Here is a 22,318-nt window from a genome sequence, read left to right as displayed (position 1 = left end):
CTAATAACTTTTGTTATAATTTTATTTCTTACATTTAAATCTGAAAATAAATAACATTTGGTTTATTTCTACAATACAATTATAAAATAAGTAATAGAATTGACTTATGCCAATTTGATTTTAATTTTATTAACCCTATACATTCAACTTTATATCAAGTTTTTTTTACAAATAAAATGCATATTTAGATTTTATTATTGTATGATTAAATGAAATAGGACTATAAAGCTATTCTGTAGTATGTTAACTATATTTATGCCAATTATGTCTTTTTTAATAAGACGAATTTGTATACCTATGGGCAAAGAGAATATAGTAAAGAAATGGATTGTCAAGCCATCTTTGATCTTTCGACACATGATACTTTCTGTCCTTTCTGATATTTAACACATCAGTGAGAATAAGGATCAAAGTCAAATGGCGTTCTAAAACTTTTAACCATCTGTCGAAAGATGGCAGTAAATTGACTGTGACTACAAAATTTACTTTGTCAATACGCCTCTATTTAAAATTCTCTTTGCTATGGTACAGTCGCCGTCAGATATATCGGAGCAGTCAAGGTGCTCACAAATATCTGAACACGTCTCTATTGTCAAGGCGTTAGAGTGCGTGTTCAGATATTGTGAACACCTCGGCCGCTCCGATATATCTGATGCCTCTGATGGCGACTCATAGAGTAACTTATACTAGAGCGGTACTGTCATAGTAAATTTTGTAACCCCAGTAAATTCACTGCCATCTGTCGACACACTTTAAAACTAAAAATAAAGATTTATAAAAATACGATAAAATGTATTTAAATATGGATAAATGATTTTTTTTATTTGCATTAATTATTTTTATAATTTTGACCCATGTTCTGTCACTGATATGCGTTAAAATTGATAAATAACAAACGAAACCGTCAACGCCATCTATACGACAGTTGGCCAAAACTAGTAGCGCCCTCTGAACGAGAATCAAATTTTCTTGATTTTCGAGGCACGTTTTTTCCTTAGACTGTATCCATCTATTACGGAGTTATATCTATCTTTGTGGCGACTGTATATGAATTGTCATTTTCTGGCATTGATTTTTAATTGCCGTTTTGTCACTAGATGGCGCTAACACATAATTATTTAATATCTAGCACAAGATCGGACTTCATCGGACCACTCACATGTTCACTCGTTTATTTAAAAATCTTTGGCAGTTCACTTTTGTTCAGATATGTTGATGGGCACATCTTATGATTACATGTCAGAGTATCTACTAAAACAGTTATTCAATAACTGCTATAACCTCCTAAGTCCTGCGGTACCAAATTTTGTACATAATAAACCCTTCAATCCCAGCATTAAGTAAATTACTATAGTAATAAACACGGATAGTACATATTTTGGTACAAAATGTTTAGTTAGATGCCCCCCGCTTTCAAATTTGAATGCTCGCGCGGAGTATTCTGACAGTCCATAGAGTTGTAAATAGTCAGGACTATGACGTTTAAAAAAAGCTGGGACTTAGGAGGTTAGTAGATGTACTATGACATGTAATCATAAGAAAAGCGCCAACGAAGACGCCACGCAATAAGCCTTATTGCATGGTTGGTTTATTGCTGCAAGATTTAACATATTTCAAACACAATTTAAGCAAGTTAATACATTTCTAGCATCTTGTTATGGTTAATACATTTCTAGCTGGGTTTACATCCATATAAGCTTTTTGCTATGTAAACATAGCTGCAGAAGTGCACACCCACTTTATATATGAATTCCATTTATAAAGTAAGTCAACTGGAAACATTTGCAGCTCGCTGTACAGTCACCATCAAATATATCGGAGCGGCCAAGGTGCTCACAAATATCTAAACACTACTCTATTGTCAAGGCGTTAGAGTGTGTGTTCAGATGTTTTTGACTACCTTGGCCGCTCCGATACATCTGATGGCGACTTTACGTGGCCAACGCAAGGGAGTTTACACTAGCAGACCCCTTAAAAATATTTAGTACTATTGGGACCCTGCATGCTTCTTCTAACGGTCCACCATCCACCAAGAGAGCATTTCATAGACATCACTAAACCTACTGGCAATTCTTGTCATAAATAGTTAGGGGTAGTTTATATTCGTTCATAAATTATAAACTGTAAAGCCCCCTCCACACTCGTGCGCGAATCGCGCCGCGTAGTCTGGAGCGGCTTAATAGATGACATATATTAAAGAAAAAGTGACGAAGCCCTCCAGAGGTGAAGGCCGGATTCGAACCGGTGTCTTTAGCTATTATTATTATTGTTGGGGTGTTGTGGGCCTGTGAGTGTCACGGCGACCAAGCAGTGATCTATTGTGACGGCCCTTTAAAGTTCATTACTAATGCCCGTTGAGTCCAGAAAATTCCAGATTCTTTGGGCCGTAATGTTCTGTACCTCATAGGGTTGCAGTCTTTAGCTATCGCGGCTAACGCCATGAACCCCCAGGCCACCCCGCCACGGCGGTACTCGTCCCAATTTCTCGACTATATGCCATCTTAGTAAGACTAGGCGTCCTTGACCAGCTCTAAGGGCAAGCAGTGCGCGCTTGCACCTCCTAAACGAATTCCTTACGGAATTACGTTATAGCGAGAGAGACTGGTGCTGCCATCTATGAACAATTTTGGGAACAAATCAAATCATTTTATTAAATATTTTGTAGACCAAGAAAAGTCTGCAGAGATTTTGACAGCACACGCAGTGCCAGTGTTATTTATACGTCATAATTTCATAGAAGTTTGATGTGCTGTCAAAACTTTTGCACACTTTTCTTGGTTTGACTCTATTAATTTGGCACCTCATAGTATGTACAGATAATATGCCTCAATACAGGTTTGATATTTTGATGAATACTAATTTAAAATCGTTTTTCACATATCTACTAATGTTGATCAATGATCATTCCGTCAATAGTAGTCGGTGCAACAGGATCTTCAACATAAATAGGCTCAAGAAATTATTTTCATTTGGTAGTCCGTGGGCAACTAAATTCAACCCTTTGCATGTTAATTCCAGGGGTGTCCGTACATGTCCATATGCGTTACTGTATTGACCCTGAACCTTTTCGGAGACCTCTTATTTTGCGTTTAACGTTCCGAAAAGGTTCACGATAACGCGCACGATAGGATACCTGTACCTTTTTGAAGAACCCTTTTTTTGGGTTTAAATTGTTTTGTCGTAGGTATTTAAAAACCGGCCAAGTGCGAGTCGGACTCACGGACGAAGGGTTCCGTACCATTACGCAAAAAAATGGCAAAAAAATCACGTTCGTTGTATGTAAGTGGGGCTCATACAATATTTATTTTATTGTGTTTTTAGTATTTGTTGTTATAGCTGCAACAGAAATACATGATCTGTGAAAATTTCAACTGTCTAGCTATCACGGTTCATGAGATACAGCCTGGTGACAGACAGACGGACGGACGGACGGACAGCGGAGTCTTAGTAATAGGGTCCCGTTTTTACCCTTTGGGCACGGAACTCTAAAAAGGAACCAATTAGACATACGTCTCTAACGGCGCAGTTGATGGATTTGTGGTTTAGCTGCAAAGGCAGCTCTCGTTGGGTGGAGTGGTTCTCGGCTTCTTGCGTGCTAGCTTTACTGTTCCCGGCCCGTTTTCGCCCTAGAAAAAATAATATTTTTTTATTAGAAGACGGGCATGAAATTTATGTTCTTTTATGCGATATGCGAGTTATCATAAAGTAAGTTACTCGAATATAGAATGGAAGAAATAATATTCACCTGAACACTGATGACCCTGAGAGGCTGTTTAGAGTACAATTTGTGAGCCAGCGTCATGAAGATTGACTCCACGGTCCCGCATTCAGCGTCAAGAAGAGCTGATGTCTCAAAAAGCTGGACACATACAAAACAAAACATATATTACATCATTTACATATCTTTAGTCTGTAGGTGTAGGTACTCATATTATTCTGCTTAGTGGTAGGATACAATAAACTAGAAGTTAGAAGGGAGCTGGGGCTAGCTTCATATATATTTAGGTTGGTGCGGGGCAAGTTGTGCAACCCTGGAGTCCTGGCAGAGGTGCGTTTGAACGTACCGGATCGGTATGTGTGGCGGCGGCGGCGGCCGAGCCTGCTGGCCGAGCCGCTCGCTCGAACGCAACTCCTTCGCCAGGCCCCCTTTACGCGCGCAATTCGAACCCTTAATCGAGTAGCGATCGAGTTAGATTTGTTCTCTTGTTCTCTGAACGAATTCACAAGGGCTACGCTTTACGTATTGTGCTACTGTAATCTGTAAGCTAATGTATTGTACCTATTTTTGTGTCAATTTCCATACTGTTGAATTAGGATTTCCTGTAATTGATGGTTGTGTGTATGTAAAAAAAAAAAAAAATAGTTTGTGACTAGGTCTAGGTTGATTTGTGCGAAATTATCTCCTATTTGTTTACTAATTATTTAAATTCTTGCTCGAGCCTACATTTGGATAGCAAATCAATTTCTATCAATGACCTCAATTCTAATCTTATCAAAGCTATATTAGTTTGATTGTGTAGTGAGTAGTGAATATGAGTTTTTGTTTGATTTGACGCTGTATATATAAAAGTGCTGGTGTCCTAGCGGTACGAGCGTGCGACTGTCAATCCCGAGGTCGCGGGTTCAAACCCCGGCTCGTACCAATGCGTTTTTCGGAACTTATGTACAAAATATTATTTGATATTTACGTCGCTTTCCGTTGAGGAAACCGGATTATTCCGAATAAGGTCTATTACCCTCTGCGATGGAAGGTCAGATTGCAGTCGCTTTCGTAAAAACTAGTGCCCACGCCAAGTCATGGAATTAGTTGCCAAGCGGACCCCATGAGCCATGGCAAAAATGCCGGGATAACGCGAGGAAGAAAATTTGAGGCCGCAATTTTGATTGGTATTAATTTATTATTTATGTTCGTTATTTAATTCCATGTAGAAGTTGTTAAAAATTTGAACCCCATTTTCACCATCTAAATGGAAAATAACATTCTCATTTGCTCTCTACCAGTTGTTTATGGAACCAGTGATGGTGATGGCGTTTGAATTTTTTTTTTACCCTTGACCACAAAGGCGTAAACTTACGCGTGCGGTTACAGCCCAGGGTCAAGACTTGTAGGATTGAAGCCTGAGGTGCTTAAATATGTCCTATCAGCAATGATCGAGTTGTACTCACCGGCATCCCGTACTTGTCGGCGAGCCGCTGCGCGTATGTGGTGGCTAGACGCGACTCGGCCGTGCCGCAGTCGCACTTGTTGCCTACTAGCACCCGGGGTGACTTCATGAGCCCGTGGCTCTCTACTTCCAGCATCCAGCTTGCTATGGACTGGAAAAATCAACAAGAGAGATTACTTAGTACATCTCTATCTTGAGTATTTCAGCAAAGGGTTGCTTTTTTCTGAAAATAATAATAGGTTTCCAAGTTTTAAATAATCAGACAAAACATAACTAGTAATACTGGTTTTATTAAGTTATAGCCCTTACATGGAATGTTTCTGGTTTAGTGACATCATACACAATGACAACAGCATGGACATTCCGATAATAATGCTGCACCATGGACTTGCGGAAGCGCTCCTGGCCCGCCGTGTCCCACAATTGAAGCTGAAATATCAAGCAAGAGTTAAGCTTGATTAGTAAAAAAAGAAATGTGATAGATGATTTCTGAAAACTGAAATGTAATCCTGAAATTTAATTGTAAGGTTTTCTTTTCTTTAAATAATATTGCGGAATTTAAAAACGCAAAAAATATTTGTTTCCATGTAACACAAAATATGCAATTAGAATCTATAAAGTTATTTAAGTGTTATCCTGGGTTATCCCATTAAGCGGCACACTATTTCAAGCACTTGAATGGGTAAAATAAGCAACAAATTTGGAATGTTTTTTTTTAGTTATGATTTAAGGTCGATAGAGATTAACCATACACTACAATTACATTATTATAATCGCCTAAATTCGCAATAATCAATGGAAATTTTATCCATATGTTTGTAGCAATGAACTGTGTCAATTCAAGGATTTCAATGTACTTAGGAGTGAAATCATTACACATTGTAAACTACTATACAGGCACAAGTCCTTACCCTTATGTTTTCATTGTTTATGCGAACAATTCGCTCCCTGAAGTCGACACCGATAGTGGCCTCCGATTTATCTAAAAATTGACCCTCGCAGAAACGGTAAGTAAGACAAGTTTTACCCACGCCTGAATCGCCTAAAACTATGATTTTAAACACTTTATTAAGATTTAGCCCTGGTACTTGCTGGCTTACAGACTCCGACATGATCATTTATAAATTTAGACTCCGAAAATTATTTTAAAAAGAATCATGAAACGGAAACATCAATATTTTGATACCCCGTTATTTACATTATCAGTATACTACGACTAAATAAAGAAATTGGTGGTTCTGGTTCATCTCATCTCTTACATTATACTTGACACTTAGCAAAAGAAAGAGATAGAAGTAGATGTCAAAGTCTCTCAGAATTAGTCGGATTATACCACATCGACAGGTATTTTATAGTCAGCACTTCTGATTACGATTTGATCTCATTTTAATTTGAAAACAACTAGGTATTTTTCATAAGTCAACTACATAAAATAATAAACATCAATAATCTTTTTATGACTATCTTTTATTTTGTTTGCTGTAATTAATAATATTGCACAAAAAATGATTTAATAATTTAAAGACCTTTTATTTGCATAAATAAGCTAATACGTTCAGAAATCAGCTAAATCAACATTTGATTGACGTTAATGTTTCGTCCAAAAACAAAAAAGTAGTAAATATAAAATAGAAGGTTTGAAACCTAGAAAATATTTAATTTTATGTTTTAAATGTATTATTCTTGATTTTTACATATTTTTTTATTAAAAGAATGTTAACCAAATTACTTATATAGGAGAAAAAGAATAAAGAAAACGGCAACATTTTTTTTTTATAATTGGCACTTATGGTAGTAAAAAAAAATCAGTTTTTTGGGTATGTCGGCTGAGTGAAGGTCTCTGACAAACAAAGTGCAAAAATAATACAAATTGTATTACAAACAGTGCGAATTTTTGGTCAAATAATACGTATATATGCTGTTTGTATTTGGAGTTTATTATTAAAACCTTAAACCGTTAACTCGTATAAATGTCTAGTGTATAACCTCTCAATAAGCAATTAGCCTTTCTTATTGTAATAAAATTCCTTAGCTCGCGATAAATGAAAGTGTTGTTTACATTCCGTGAAGTGCATGGTGTGCAGTTTGCGGCCGTTTTGGATGCAAGTCGTAAGAATAACGTAGCGAGAGTCCGCGAGTGAAAATGCAGGGGCAAGAGTTTGTGTGTTCAAAATGTGTGTAAATCAGTGTAATTTAATTACAAGGTGTTATTGTGGTGTTCTGTGCTGGATGTCGCGGTAGGATTGCCATGTCCCGGCTGGTCGACTACTTCGTGATTGTGGGATTCGACCACGAGAAAGAAAGTAAGTTGTTTTATCTCGCGTATCAACAGACGGTACTGAAGGTATTTCAGCTATGCCGTTATCTTATCAGACACTGTTTTGATTTGAATAAGGCGATTGCGATCTCATTTCTACTATTCTGATAAGAGAAGTCAGGTGTTATGGTATATTATGTATGATTTTATTTGTATTAGTACTTACAAATGTGTTAAATAGTTGATTATTTCATCTGGGTTAACCATCCACCCCAACGAACCCCTATCTCGATTGGAATGGAATTGAGTAATTTCCTAGTAACTACACATCGAAAATATTTCTCCTATTCATAATTATCAAGATACATATAATATAAAGTAAATAAAATTATTTAGTAATTCCTGTAATAGTTTTCCTCAAAGGTCTGTGTGTGACAGCAGAAAAATTCTAGAGCACTAATTAATAAACAAATATAATTACTGTTAATGCACACTTGAATTAAATTTATGTCACCAATTTCACCTGTATAAACAATAAGCATACTGTTTGCTTTGGTAATTTGTTAAATAACAATTATGATGTTATCATGGTATGGTTTACTAAATCTGATCTTTTTTTTAAATTATTTCATCCCTTTCGTATTTTTGTTTACCTAATTTGCTTCATTAATCTTTAAAACTAGTAAATAGGTTAAACCTGCTACTTAATTTAAAGAATCTTCATTTTTGGAAGTTATTAAAAAGCCCAAACCAAGGTAAACATTGTGCGACACCCAATTTATCAAAATTGCCTGTGAGGTCCTGACGCTACAAACTTTTTTATTAAAAAAATGACTACCAAAATGTCAAGAAACTAAGTTGTGGAATGGGCTGTTGTCTGCGGTATTTACAGACAGATACGACCTTCAAACCTTCCAAAAGTGTACTCTTATAGGCCGGCAATGCATTTACAGCCACTCTGGTGTTGCGGGGTGTCCATGGGATATGGTAACTGCTTACCATCAGGCGATTCGTCTGCTTGTTTGCCACATATACATAAACTTACCATAAAAAAACTACAAAACTTACTAAAAATATATTCCTTCACTTGTCAACCCCATATCTTAAATTATGCTCTTGACTTACTGTCTGCACATGACAACCATGAATGTTTTTAACTGCCGGTGTTATCTCTTGCAGCCATAAGCAACCATGATCTATATAATGACTGAGTCATCAAGTTCATTGAACTTCAGGGTCAGGGTGTTTCTAAATGTGTGTGTGGACTGCTTAATAATGTGTTGAGTTGATAGCTATTTAATTGCTGTGGTTACTACCTAGTCATTTGATTAAACTATAGGGACTAATTAGAAGTAAATACAGTAGAACCTCAATTATCTGAACTAATTGCGACTGAGACTAGTTTGGATAATCAAACGTTTGATAGCCAAAATGTGGGTTTTTTGGGATGAGATCTAACAAAAACATCAACTTTATAACTATGTACATAAAAATTTCAAAATAAAATATTAAAAATTGACATACAAATTAACATTAAAATACATAATACACCTTAAAAACGTTTTTTTTTTCGATAATAAACCTACTGGTTTATCTGCATGCTAAACCTTAAATGGGTTAAATATTAATATGGTTTTAGTAGAATTTGTCTAGGAGTATGCAAAAGCTAATAAAGTACTTGATATTTGACAAACATTGTTTTGTTTCATGCATTCAAAGGGCAGAAAGTCAGTGACCTTCCACATACAAGCTACAACAACATACAAGCTAGTATAAAAGTTTTTAACATAAATTTTCATAAAATACCTATTACAAGATACAAGACATTTATTGGTAAAAGTTAATGTTTTACAGGTCATTAAAATAGGTAGGTACATAGTAGGTACAACATTTCTAGAGTAAGTATTTATGTCACTTAAACTTAATTATTATTAAATAAAACATATTTTAAGCAAAGCAGGTTCGTAAACAGTAGACAATAGGGTCGCATATGGCTTAACAAGTCATCATTTTTATTTATAAGGTATAAATTTGCTTATACATATTAATTAGGAGATAAATTACTTAGGGTTAGTACACGTTTCAACAAATTCGTCGACGCTGTAGCATGCATGTATTAAAATTGTAAAAAGTGTAACAATCTCACTGGTTGATATTACTTAACCCACTTACATGGTATTAACTGTTAAACAACAGTGTGAACATGCTAAATGCCTCCATTCATTAGCAAACAGGTTTAAGCATTATGCACTGTGGGCATTGTTGATTATACTTGAAGCGGCAAATGTTGATCCCTATGACAGTTCAGTTAATTGTTCGAAAATTGCGTTACGTAATATTTGAACGCCCCCTATGATATATGTATATCGTATATCTGATAGCGACTATACTTATTAAAGTTTGTTTTTAGTTTTAGTTTGAAATCTAAACTATTGGTTACACTGTGTGTGTTTGATATATACAGAAATTGTAGTTAAATTGATATTTAATCTTAATATTTATTATATATTATAAATTTTATAAAAACTGTTAGCCATTTTTGATAACAAATTTGCCAATAGGTGTACCATTACGTGTAGGTGTATAGGTATATTATGTGCTTTTGAAATGCTGGGAATGTTAATTTACATAAGTTAATTAAAGATAATGCAAACATAATTAATTAAATAAATTAAAGATAAGGGCCAAGTAAAACCTTTATTTATTTTATAATTGTATGCTCCTTACAAATAAGGAAGTAAGATAGTAGTCTATAAACATTATTATCTCTATGCTCGTACTTTCATAAAGCAAATTTAATTTATAATTAGATTTTGAACTTTGTCTTTGCATGCTGCAGCTGTATTGCAGAGCGAAGATTCACAGTTAACATTGTATGTTGAATCCTGGATAATTCCTCAACATATTACATGTTAAAGGACCCATTTTTTCAACTTAGCAACACACTGTACATACAGCTAATCAAAAAATCTCTGACCTTTAAGTAATTTTTAAAATACTATTAAATAATGTGCATCATTAGATTATCATATTTACCTACCTATTACATATAGGTAGGTATGGATATTATGGAATAACCATAGTGAAGTCTCGAAAATATGAAAATACTTATTTAATTTATACCTAAAATTAAGTGGCATAACAATAACATCCAATTGATCCAATCTGGACAAATGTTGGCAAGTTTGAACTCAGGTAGGTTGGTAGGTTCAGTGTTGAGCGTCAAATAAATAGTGACGACCAATGTTGCCAAATACCTATATTGTAACACGTCTTTGTTACCATAGTGCAGGGGTCAACAAACTTGTGAGAAGAAGAGTCACCCATAGTAGAAATCACCAGTGTTAGGAATCGCAAAGAGCCGCAAATGTTGTTTTCAGTGGTCTCTGAACTCTATACTATGTGATTTTTTTTTGATCGCTTGAAGAGCCGCAATCATACCTCCAAAGAGACGCAGTTTGCCGACCCCTGCCACAGTGCATAGTGCATAAAATATTTCATTTTCTGTTTCTCAGTCCGTGACTAGTAAGTAATGTCTATTGTGGCCCAAACAGTATATAGCCCCTATTGAAGTAATTATGACGCGAATGATATCACGCTCTCCTATGCATCTTATTGAATTGGCCTTGGGCCTACATGTTAATGCTCTTCTTGGTCTGATCTCATGCCGATACATATTTTTAGGTATTGCCTAATGTATGTATGCCTTTTAATTACCTTTAAAATGCAGTATGTCCTCATTAGATGTACCTATCGGAGGAAACAAATGCATATAATTTGGTATCTAAACACGACGTCAGTATAGATACTATAGATACGTATATCGTATCATAATAAAAAATAGGTAGAGTATTTAGATACATATATATTTGAGGGTGTGACTACAGTACAGTCACGAGAAAGGTTTTTATAAACATGACGAACGAAACGCGATTTTTAGCTTGTACATTGATTCTCACAGGTTATTTGTGAGAACTATGTAACGTGAACTCATATAGTGCCTGTATTTTTTTACATATGAAAGTAATGCCAATGCCAAGGTAAAATACCTATTTGTCACACTTCCTGTTTGATTATGATTTGATTGCAAAAAGGAAAACCTCGTTATTTTCCTTTTATTCGCACCAAAACAGAACTTAGCCAATATACTAACCTTAGTTGTAAGGCTTAATGCTGCTACTAACAAATGAAATTTATTATATAATTTAATATTAATTTTACATGTAATTCAATTGTATATGGACATGGTCTGAATTAAAGAATATTCATTTCATTTCATTAGCTGCGTATGTGCCTAAATAAATTGATTGCCGTCTCCTTTTACTCTAGACAATTTTACGCACATTATATACGTAATATCTGGGAGACATATAAAACATATAAAAACTCAAAAATGCGCGTTTTCCCAGACATAAGACCTAGCTAGATCGATTTTTCGCTCCCAAAAACCTCCATAAAGAAAATTTCATAGAAATCGTTAGAGCCGTTTCCGAGATCAACGAAATATATATAGGTATACATACATGTATACAAGAATTGCTCGTTTAAAGGTATATACGTATCAATTAAGGACCATAAAAATTCTGGCGCACCTAGTCCATAACTTAAAATAACAAACATAAATGATGATTAAACGCTTATGTTGACTTAATATAATCTTATACCTTACCTACTCCCGTCACAAGAAGCGGAAAATTCATATTTTACATCCTCAGACAGATTGTCTCAAAGCATTAGGGCTCCATTCATCGCACAAATGTAGGACGCTACGAGGGTAACAGAAACCGAGTTTTACCCAAAAAAATAAGCTCTTTCATAACTCAACTTAATGGTCTCATGAATAAGGCTCACTTTTAAAGAACAACCGAAAATAGAAATGAGCAAAAGTTAGTCCCTATTCCTAGGAGTTTTTGTAAGAAGGCATTTTTAATAATTTTGCGCCTTTTTTGGCTAACGCTACTTTATTGTTGTAGTATTCACGAACCTTAAAGTATTTAGCAGTGGGCCAAAATCGTTTTAAGGCTTCTACAGACGTTGCGACAAATAGTATGCGATTTTAGATAACTAAGGGCAAAGAATTCAATCGATCGACCAAATGCCGCAATGTATTCGCGCAAATCACATGCGATTATCGGTGACGTTTGGAGAGGCCGTTACATCATTAGTGACAAATAAAGTTAATGTAATATATGGTTTATAAAAACATTACGAATATAAAAATAATAAATAAAAATAAAATAAAAATGTTATTTATTTAGGTATCAACCCATTACATTAAGATAGTAATTATTATTAATCTTATTTATACATTCTAATCTTTATTAAATTTTACTATAGGATTGTCTACAACTCTATACTGTAATCTGATGATTCGTAAACCCTATTGCAAAGACATAAAGTTCATCGATGTTCAGAAGAGTGTACTATACGTAGCGTAGTTATAGTAACAATGTTAGTTGCAAATGACTCCATAACAATGCGGTCAAAGTTATTATGTGAAGTCGTTAAATCTAAACGCTCTCAATTGAAACTGTTATCACTGCACTCATTTTGATTGTTGCCGTCATTAAATTATCATAAATCATAGACGAGACGTGACTTGACGACGTCGTGCGTATATATTTACTTCGTTGTGTCGTATTTCATCAAGTAAAGAAATGGACGAGGTTTGAAAGTAGTTTTATTGTAATAATACAATGATTGACACTAGATAAGTCTGTAAAGTATAATGCGAAATGATTTGTCTAATAGTAATAAAGGTAACTACATTTTTTAATACTTATGCAATAAAACGACCACAACAAAAAACTACGTCAACAACGTATTTGCACTGATACAAAAAGAGAACACCTTCACTTTAAACTACCTGCCTAAAACGAAACTAGGTCCCATAAAATACTATTTTATGGGATCAAATTTCGTATGTTCATCTCATAACATAACTCCGTACCTAAATATACGAAGTGCGTAACCATTATCATTCCATCGCAACTCAGCTAGGCACGCGTGGAAAAACCAGGCCCTGTAATCAACGCCGCATTATTGCCCTGGGCGTCCCCGCTGGGGCGCCAGTCTGAAATAGGTCAAATATGCTGAGCTTAATTAAATTGCCTATTTTCGGAGCCTACCGTTAAAAAAGTTGTGTTTGCGCGGAGATAACAACTCGCGAAAAATGTTGGTAGCATATTTGCTTGTTCGTTTGTAAATATTTCGGTGTTTAGTAAAACTAAACCTATAATAGATGATACTTAAATATACGTCTACACTTCTATAGGGTCCACCATAGACGCGTTTTTGTCGATCAAGGGATTTGCGCATATATCATCTTTCATTCTTAACTGTCTTGTCAGAACGTCAAACATCAAAGGTATGGTATAACGTCATAAAGGTAAGGTATATATGGACCGTATTCTTTACAATTACATACAATTACCTTTACCGTTTTAAAAGAGGGAAGAAGATTTTGAATTAATTTTGGGGTACATGACACTTTGGCCAAATACACAATCTATAAGTGTAATGCTTACTTTACACCTATTAGGTTAGAGATTCCTTTTGCGAATAAGATATAGAGACGGCATTTCGGGGAACCGCGAGATGCATAGAACTGGCCGCGAGGCCTCCAAACCTGATACCACCAGTTCACCTTCCAGTTATGCAACGAAACCAGACCGGCGCATACGCATGTCCAAACCGACGTATGCGCATTATATATACATGGCATATACGCCGTTTCAACACGGGACTGTAAAGCTATACTCAGCCTAGCGTACGCTCAAGGATGCTAGAGTAATAAACTTGAGTTTGCATACATATATATTATGAAGTTGCATAGACAAAGCGGTCTTGGACAAGGCAGTATTAAATATTGGAAATGGCGAGGTTATTGACTCACATTACGTACTTAACGTAGTGTTGCCAACTTCATTACACACAATATTATTATGATGCCCTTTTTAGTGGAAACGCATTTTCAATGTGCTGGTCGGATGTTGCTACGGACTATAAGGAACATTCACAATTGTATAGTCACCAGCAATAAGCGAAGGGCGCAAAAATATCTGACACGATCTTGTTTGTAGAGCCAGAAGAGCGTGTCACATATTTTTGCAGCCTTCGAAGATTAACATATTATCGCAGGTGACTGTATAAGTGCCGGCTCATATACGTTATACATATTCCGAAACGTAACTTTTGAAATACGAAAATAGGATCTTTCACGAATTTATACCTACTAGTAGATTACACGTAGCATATTACAATATTACGTACGTATTCATTTTTGTTTCTATTAGTCCTGACGTAGTCTGTAGTTTGCGGCTTGCCAGAATTTCACGTTTAATTTAAACGCGAAATTAAAGCTCCTGAAAACTTTTAAAACCAAACTATCGTTCAATGCTATGATAATGGAGTATAACTTGGAAACTAATATACAATAAAACCCGAAAACAAAACTTACATATATCTCATACGATGGAATCCAAAATTCATCGGGTCCATTAACCGGCAACCAAAATCGCTAAACAATTTAGCCTTAAAATACCACATCAAACACTACTTACCACGAATATTAACCACAAGACCTATATACAAAAACCAATATAACCTTAAGAAACTCACTCGCATTACGTCTTTTCTCTACTTAGTTCAATAAGCTACTATCTAAAACCAAATAGTTATAACTCTATTTGATTTTCATAGTTAAAAAGCCTTTTGTGTTTGGAAAGTAAAGGCCTAAAGCGCGTAATATGGTTAAATAACAAAGTGTCCGTTGTAGTACGTGACCAGGGTACAGAATTGCGTCCTCGGCGGCACCGCGCTGTGAATTAATAAATAGAGTATTTGCATATATTTCCGACCGTCGACGGGTTTTTCTCTAAGGCTGGGATGGCGATTTTCATTGGCACATTATCACTTCTAATTTCAAGTGCTTAATTTCTAATTGGCGATATGCGAAATTCCCTTATAAGTTAGACTTCACGACATGGTACCATGATACCACAACGATGATGAGTCATAAAAAAATGATTCGTCGTTCATACTAACATTATGGCTCTCACATAGATCTGTGATAAATGTATGTATAGTTAGGAATATGCAATTAATTTTTTGATATACATAGGTAAAAAAGCAACGATGTGATGTGACTCAATTGTTTGATACCTACTCAGTACTCACTGTTTATAAGTTACCATCAGGAAACGACAGTACATGAGATGAGTCACGTTTCCACATTTCGTTAGAATAGGAACTAATATTACTGCTATTGTTAATTATAGTGTTTGTATGTTTGTCGCAGGAGGCGGGCTGAGCAGTGGCGTCATCCTACAACGCTTTCCAGAGATCAACTGGGAGGACACTCCTTTCCACGAAGGGATAGAATGGGTGAGTTATATTAATATGAGATTTTCCAGCTTCTTTGCGGACTGTAGGTAATTAGTAGTCTGGTTGGTTAGTTTAAATAGTATGGCTAGAACATTGATGCTTTAAAAAAGTTATTGAAATTTTGAACTCTTTGAAGCTAAGGCGAGAGTGGGTTAATTTCATTTTGTTTTACATGCGATAATGAGAGAATTTTCACTTAGAAACGACTCACGATGTTGTTTTTTCTTCTAATTAGCGTTCTTTCTGCGTTATTCGTTACGCTTTTTTTCTAACCTTTTTGAGAGCCCCTTTAGATTAAAAACTTAACTTCTGTATCTAAAATTTCTATAATTATTATATTTGTACGGGTGTCGGGGAGATACACCCGGTAGATATTTCTGCTCTATAAACAGTGATGAAATATAGGACTTCGATCATGAAACATTACGTAGCTTTGGCATTAGGTAGGCTTCCAGCGATATTATTATTGTTCCTGATGTAGGCATAGCTACTCTGACCTTTAGGTTTGCCGCTGACGGTTCGACATTCAGAAATAAACTTGTGTCCCCACAGTTCTGTCAGCCACAAGGATGGGCGTTGTCGACGGAGCGGTCGGAGCCGCGCTTCTACGTGTCGGTACTGACGGACGTGGACGCGAACAGGCACTACTGCGCGTGCCTCTGCTTCAACGAGACCGTCGCCATCACGCCCACCAAGCCTGCAGACGAGGTAAAACATACAACATTCAACATATTTAATGCCGGCTCTACACACGCGTCGAGAGCCACTCGCAGAGTCTCGGCAAAAAACCGACCCAATCGGAGAAGGGCGAGACAAGACGAGAAAGGAGCAGTATGTACACAGACAGACATACCCGTTTTCGGCCTGTCTCGGGGCCTTTCGAGTTTCGACGAGTGTGTACTGACATGCGGAATTGTAGGAGAATTCGGTTCATTTGCAACATACGGTGTGTGCGTTGCTTTGTCAAAGCATGCGCTAATTTAACTGTACGTATTTTACACGAGAGGCTCTGAGTGCATGTCTGTTTGCGTCTCTATCGGTCGAATGTGAAAGAGTGATGGAGAAGCAGATTACGAAATTTCGATTCGCGCGGTAGGCCCCCTGGTCAGGATCTTAAACTGTCAAAAGTTTCCAAAGTTCAAAGTAACGCCGGATCCAAATATTCATTTTATCATCAAAGGATTTTCAAGTGAAACGAACGAGGATCATGCTTTCTGCGCGTTATTACATTTATTGGATCCTGAAAACAGAGAGGACGATATGACGATCTTCATGCAGCTTTTAAGATCTCAAGATGATGGCTTTGTACATGAAAACGCTTATTAAGATGAAAACGTCAAGTAGTATTCTATCTTTTCTTATTAATCGATCGAGATTCAGATCTCGATCCCCAGGGATTCTGATAAGATACACGAATTACAACCGGGTGAACCGGGTTTACTTGCGTCATTTTTACTTCTCCAATGCTTTTCTCAAGTTTGCGGGAACAGCATACGAACATAATTAACCGAGAAGCATCCAATAATGTGCCTCACAATGGAGCTAGCGCGGAATATTTGGTAGCAAACTCGTTATAAAGCCGAGCGAGCACACCGCATCCAATAGGAATTTGTATATTAAAACTATGCGCTGAACTCTGTAACGAGCTACGGAATCTAGAGCATTACAAAGTTTCGAGTTCGAGCTAGGCTCAGATAACTGATCTATAGTATTAAATGTACAATAAGCCTTCAAGAGTTTCACTAACACTCCAAAAGCCCTTTGAGTGTCAAATTATATTATGCGAACTGTAACGCAGCCCTTTAGATCTTTAGCTCACAAAGGAAATGAGAAAATAACAATGAATTGTGGAGGAATGTCTTTGTCGGGTCGGGTCTTGAAGAATGTTTAGTCTTAGCTCTTTCTTCGGCCGTTTCATTTGGACCGGATAGTATTATTATTTCCGATCGTACATTAGGATGTCACTAGAGGAAGTGATAAATATTCAGATATTATTATGTATGTTTTATAATTAGAATATGCCGTCATGTCTACGATAACTCAAACACTTAGTGCTTTATAAAAATTATACATTCTTCCTTTTCGTATTCCTTCTTCAACTTTCAGCGTTTCATATTATAGATAATAGATACGCTTCCTTAATTAATGTTTATGCCGTTTGTGCAAAAATATATGACGAGTAGGATAATTTATAGCCTTTCCTTTAGAATTTAGATGTCTTTCATTTTCTGGCATTTGTAAATCATTATTGTGTCGTCAGATTCACCTTTTAGACAATAATTTAGCCCTACATAACGTGACCGACTAACATTGTGCCGCCTACGCGGGCTTCCGGCGATAAGGACTCGTCCTCAAGGACGGTTCCACAATACCGTGATATACTGGACAACGTTACGTTGATTTATGTAACAAATTCTGAGATAAGATATTTGGATAAGTAAGTGATACCAGCTACTCGGTTATGTAGTGTTAACATTAGTTAAACTTTTTTTTTTACTTTATTATCAAAGTTATGTGGAAGGACCAAGAACATGTTATATTAAAAGTTAAGTTAAGAAATTATAAACTATAATATGTTTTTGCATTATGTTAATGCCTAAATTGAAAAATAAAGAAATTGAATTGAATAGATGTCAGATATTAAAGAAAAAAGTGACGAAGCCCTCCAGTGGTGAAGGCCGAATTCGAACCGGGGTCTTTAGCTATCGCGGCTAACGCCATGAACCCCTAGGCCACCCCGCCACGGCGGTACCCGTCCCAATTTCTCGACTATATATATGCCATCTTAGTAAGCCTAGGCGTCTTAGTTTATAATTTATATATGTACTGTGTGACTACTTAAAAAAACACAAATCAAAATATTTAATAAAATAATTTGATTTGTTTCCAAACTTGTGGCACTGATATGCACAAAAGTTACTAAGGCTTCTTCTTTACAGCATATTTGCGTCCGTCGTTACTGACAGTAACAATACTGATATAATATGGATCGCAATCGTTGTGTATTTAGTCCGTGTAAAGTACAGGCCTGCAATTTATTTTTTATGATATAGTAGGCAAACGAGCTGACGAATGTCCTAATGGTAAGCAACACCAGACTTGCCGGCCTCTATATAAGATGAGAGTATTACGCTCGTTTCTTGAAGGTTAGAAGGTGCACTATAAACCATGTAAATATGTGACACGATTTGTCGTGTCAGATATTTTGAGCTTTTCATATTGCAGATAACTGTACTGCCAGTTTAATGATCAATACGAAACATATGAAAAAGCATTTTCGAATACGTGCTTCGGACACATCTGACCACACATTTAAACGGCTGGCCATGTCATGCGGTTCATGAAACGGGCGGTTTTCATTAGTGAGTGATGTATGTAATAACGTTTTATAGGCGATTATTGATGTTCCTATAGTCTAAAGCGTTATGACTTATAGTTATGGTTTAGCCTAAGTTGCGGTTTTCCATTCCTTATTTTCTCTGTAAGATGCGTTCGGCTAACTTTGAAAGCGGGGTAATTTTGAAGTGTAAGTGTTGCTAAAGTGTGGTGCTTCTGAAAAATTAAAAGACACATCCACAAAAAGGATATAATAGGATAGAGCGGTACTATCATAGTAAATTTTGTAGTCACAGTAAATTCACTGCCATCTATCGACACACGATTAAAACTAAAAATAAAAATATCAAAAAAATCATTTATATATGGAGTAATGATTTTTTTATTAGCAATATTTGCATTAATTATTTTTATATTATTTTGACCCAGGCAGTTCTTTCACTGATATGCTTTAAAATTGTTAAATAACGTCAACGCCATCTATACGAGAGTAGGACAAAGGTAGTGGCGCCATCTGATCGAAAATCAAATTTTTTTGATTTTCGAGGCACGTTTTTTCCTTAGACTGTATCTATTACGAATTAAGTTATATCTATCTTTGATATCCATATCTCTCCGGTGAGCGCCAACAATTTCACATGAATTAAATTCTAATTTCCCTTCGTGTATCTAAAATTCATGCACTGAAACACACTAAGCACACCCCTTACAAAAAAGGAAGTATCTTTTATGATGTTCTTAACGACATACGCCCGTATGCCTTTAAGTAATATACGGAATGCAGGGGTCGTAAACATTTTCCCCTCGGCCCGATCAGGAATCCTAATTCATGATTCAGAGTCACGGAATCCCTTATCTTGTGGGGTTCTGCATGACTGTTCCGTAAACTTTGTTTACGATATTGTACGAACAGCGAAGAGATAAGACATGTCATATTTGAAATGCAAGAAAAAGTTTCACTAAGTAGAAGATAAGAAATCAATTACCGTATCGTATTTGTTTTGTTTCACGAGCACCTGTCATCACTTGCTAAGGACTGCTACCGAAGACTGGGCTTTCTTATTCGCAACATGCGTGACTTTAAAGAGCCATTCGCAGTGAAACTGGTCTATAACGCCTTGGTTAGAAGTAAGTTGGAGGCCTCGTCGGTCGTGTGGCACCCACACGAGTCAACGTATGCCTTGTTACTCGAGAAAGTTCAAAAAGCCTTTTTAAGATCCTTGTACAAGAAAATGTACGGGTATTACCCGTTTCTGTACCCAACCAAATTCTTGTTAGGGACCCTCGGTTACAACTCGTTAGAGGTCAGGCGAAACTTTTCTTTATTGACTACGGCTTTACGGGTCCTGCGTGGCGAGTCAGACTGCCCAGAGCTGGTGTGCCGCCTGGTACGACTTTTTGTCCCTGACGTTCCCAGGATGGCTCTCAGGCCCCGCCGACGCGACTTGTTGGCAGTGCCGGCGGCTCGCACTGTGTCGCGTAAGAACTCGCCACTTCTTCGTGCTCTCACACTTTTGAATGCGCTCCTGACATCAGCTACTGACTGCGATATGTTTGCGTGGCGATGGACGGCTGTGTGCAGTGAATGTCTGAGGTTTTGTGAGAGGATGGATGATAGGTGCTCAACTGTAGTAATTTAGTGTTGTAAATATACCATAGTACTAGTTGTAATTTAAATGTAATTAACTTTCATGGCGCATTAGTTTTATACTGTAATGTCATGTAAATGTGTTTTCAATAAAATAAAAAAATAAAAAATAAAATAAAAAAAATTTGTAATTGTGTGTGTAAAATCAGCAACATCAGTTGCTATGCAATAGAAATGTAAGAATAATTGGACCTGTAAAATTCTACAATTATAAGCTAAGTCCTAATGTCACACTCACAGAAAAGAAAAACCTGTATTTCTTCTGCACAACACAGTGTATTTTAGAAAGAAAGAAAAAACACTTAAGTATATGAGATATTTGACAATCGCTACTCTTATTTTTGTAGAAGTTGTAGTTTTGTATCTTCATTCCTTCTCTTTGTATACTATGAGTATACTATAAACCATTTTATTCTAATGTATTTTATAGTTATCAGTATATATGAGTTCAGTTCACATTCCCAAGCGAAGACAAAAGTTAGTCCCTTATTAACGTTTGTTTTGGTAGAATATATTAAAAACCGGCCAAGTGCGAGTCGCGCACCGAGGGTTCCGTACATTTTAGTATTTGTTGTTATAGCGGCAACAGAAATACATCATCTGTGAAAATTTCAACTGTCTAGCTATCACGGTTCATGAGATACAGCCTGGTGACAGACTGACAGCGGAGTAAGTAAGTAAATATTCTTTATTGCACCAAAATTATACATTTTACATACATGTAAAACTACAAAGAAATATTTAAAGAAAAAATAGAACCAGGTAACAACAGGCGGTCTTATCGCTAAAAAGCCTAGCGGAGTCTTAGTAATAGGGTCCCTTTTTTACCCTTTGGGTACGGAGTACGGAACCCTAAACATGTAAAACAGCAAAAAATAGAATAACAAGTGGTGTTGACTGTAAGAAGTTAGATAATGATCAAGCCGCAATCCGCGGTGGGGTGGGCAGCCAACCATGTAATTTTACCCCCCTATACCCCCTTATAGTGCCCCTGCCCCTGTTTTGATCTAAGTTTTTATTTTAATTATTGTTATATTTTTTATTACGTATTCATCAAGAGGTATGGACACCTACTTGTTCAATATACATATATAGGCGGTTATCAGGTTATCACACTGAATGCGATTCGCACCGCCATAAAATTGAAACTACGTATACATACATCGCATAGATACCACCACCACAGATACAGATACAGACCACTTGCCTGAGATGAACGGATGACCTAAGGCCTGTTAAGACTACTAGGGTGTCAGCCCAGGATACACTGTTGTGTGTTGTGTCGTAATGATTTAAAGTAGTCCCTAAGTCCTCGTCTACTACTACTACTACTCGACTACTACTACAGCCGGTTAGAGGCAAGTGTACTTTTTTCGCCTTATTACAAAACTAGCTTTTGCCCGCGACTTCGTCTGCGTGGACTTAGTAACCGCATCTAGAGTAAGAATAGCGCCTGGATAAAGTGTAATGGCAACCATTAAATTTGAGCATATGCTTAATTGCTTACAAAAATTATCAAGCACTCCA

General features: G+C 36.4%; 2 protein-coding genes across 2 annotated transcripts in view; one reads left to right on the top strand and one right to left on the bottom strand.

Annotated features, from left to right (window-relative positions):
* Positions 1–6: 6 nt before the first annotated feature.
* On the bottom strand, positions 7–6,405 carry LOC134747203 (putative Ras-related protein Rab-33). Its single transcript, XM_063681801.1, has 5 exons — positions 6,077–6,405; positions 5,475–5,594; positions 5,167–5,316; positions 3,746–3,859; positions 7–3,626 (listed from the first exon to the last, which is right to left on the bottom strand). Exons 1-5 carry the CDS (start codon positions 6,281–6,283, stop codon positions 3,543–3,545), a joined length of 675 nt encoding a protein of 224 aa, XP_063537871.1. The 5' UTR covers positions 6,284–6,405; the 3' UTR covers positions 7–3,542.
* A 554-nt stretch (positions 6,406–6,959) lies between these two features.
* Positions 6,960–22,318, top strand: part of LOC134747208 (myotubularin-related protein 13) — a 79,256-nt gene continuing 63,897 nt past the window's right edge. Inside the window, exons 1-3 of the mRNA XM_063681809.1 lie at positions 6,960–7,468; positions 15,722–15,807; positions 16,360–16,515. Of these exons, the coding sequence (XP_063537879.1) occupies positions 7,414–7,468; positions 15,722–15,807; positions 16,360–16,515 (297 nt within the window). The 5' untranslated portion in view covers positions 6,960–7,413. The remainder of the gene's footprint in view (positions 7,469–15,721; positions 15,808–16,359; positions 16,516–22,318) is intronic.

This window comes from Cydia strobilella, chromosome 14 (genome assembly GCF_947568885.1).
Source record: "Cydia strobilella chromosome 14, ilCydStro3.1, whole genome shotgun sequence".
Classification (NCBI taxonomy): Eukaryota; Metazoa; Arthropoda; class Insecta; order Lepidoptera; family Tortricidae; genus Cydia; species Cydia strobilella.
This window is presented reverse-complemented; position numbering and strand designations above follow the sequence as displayed.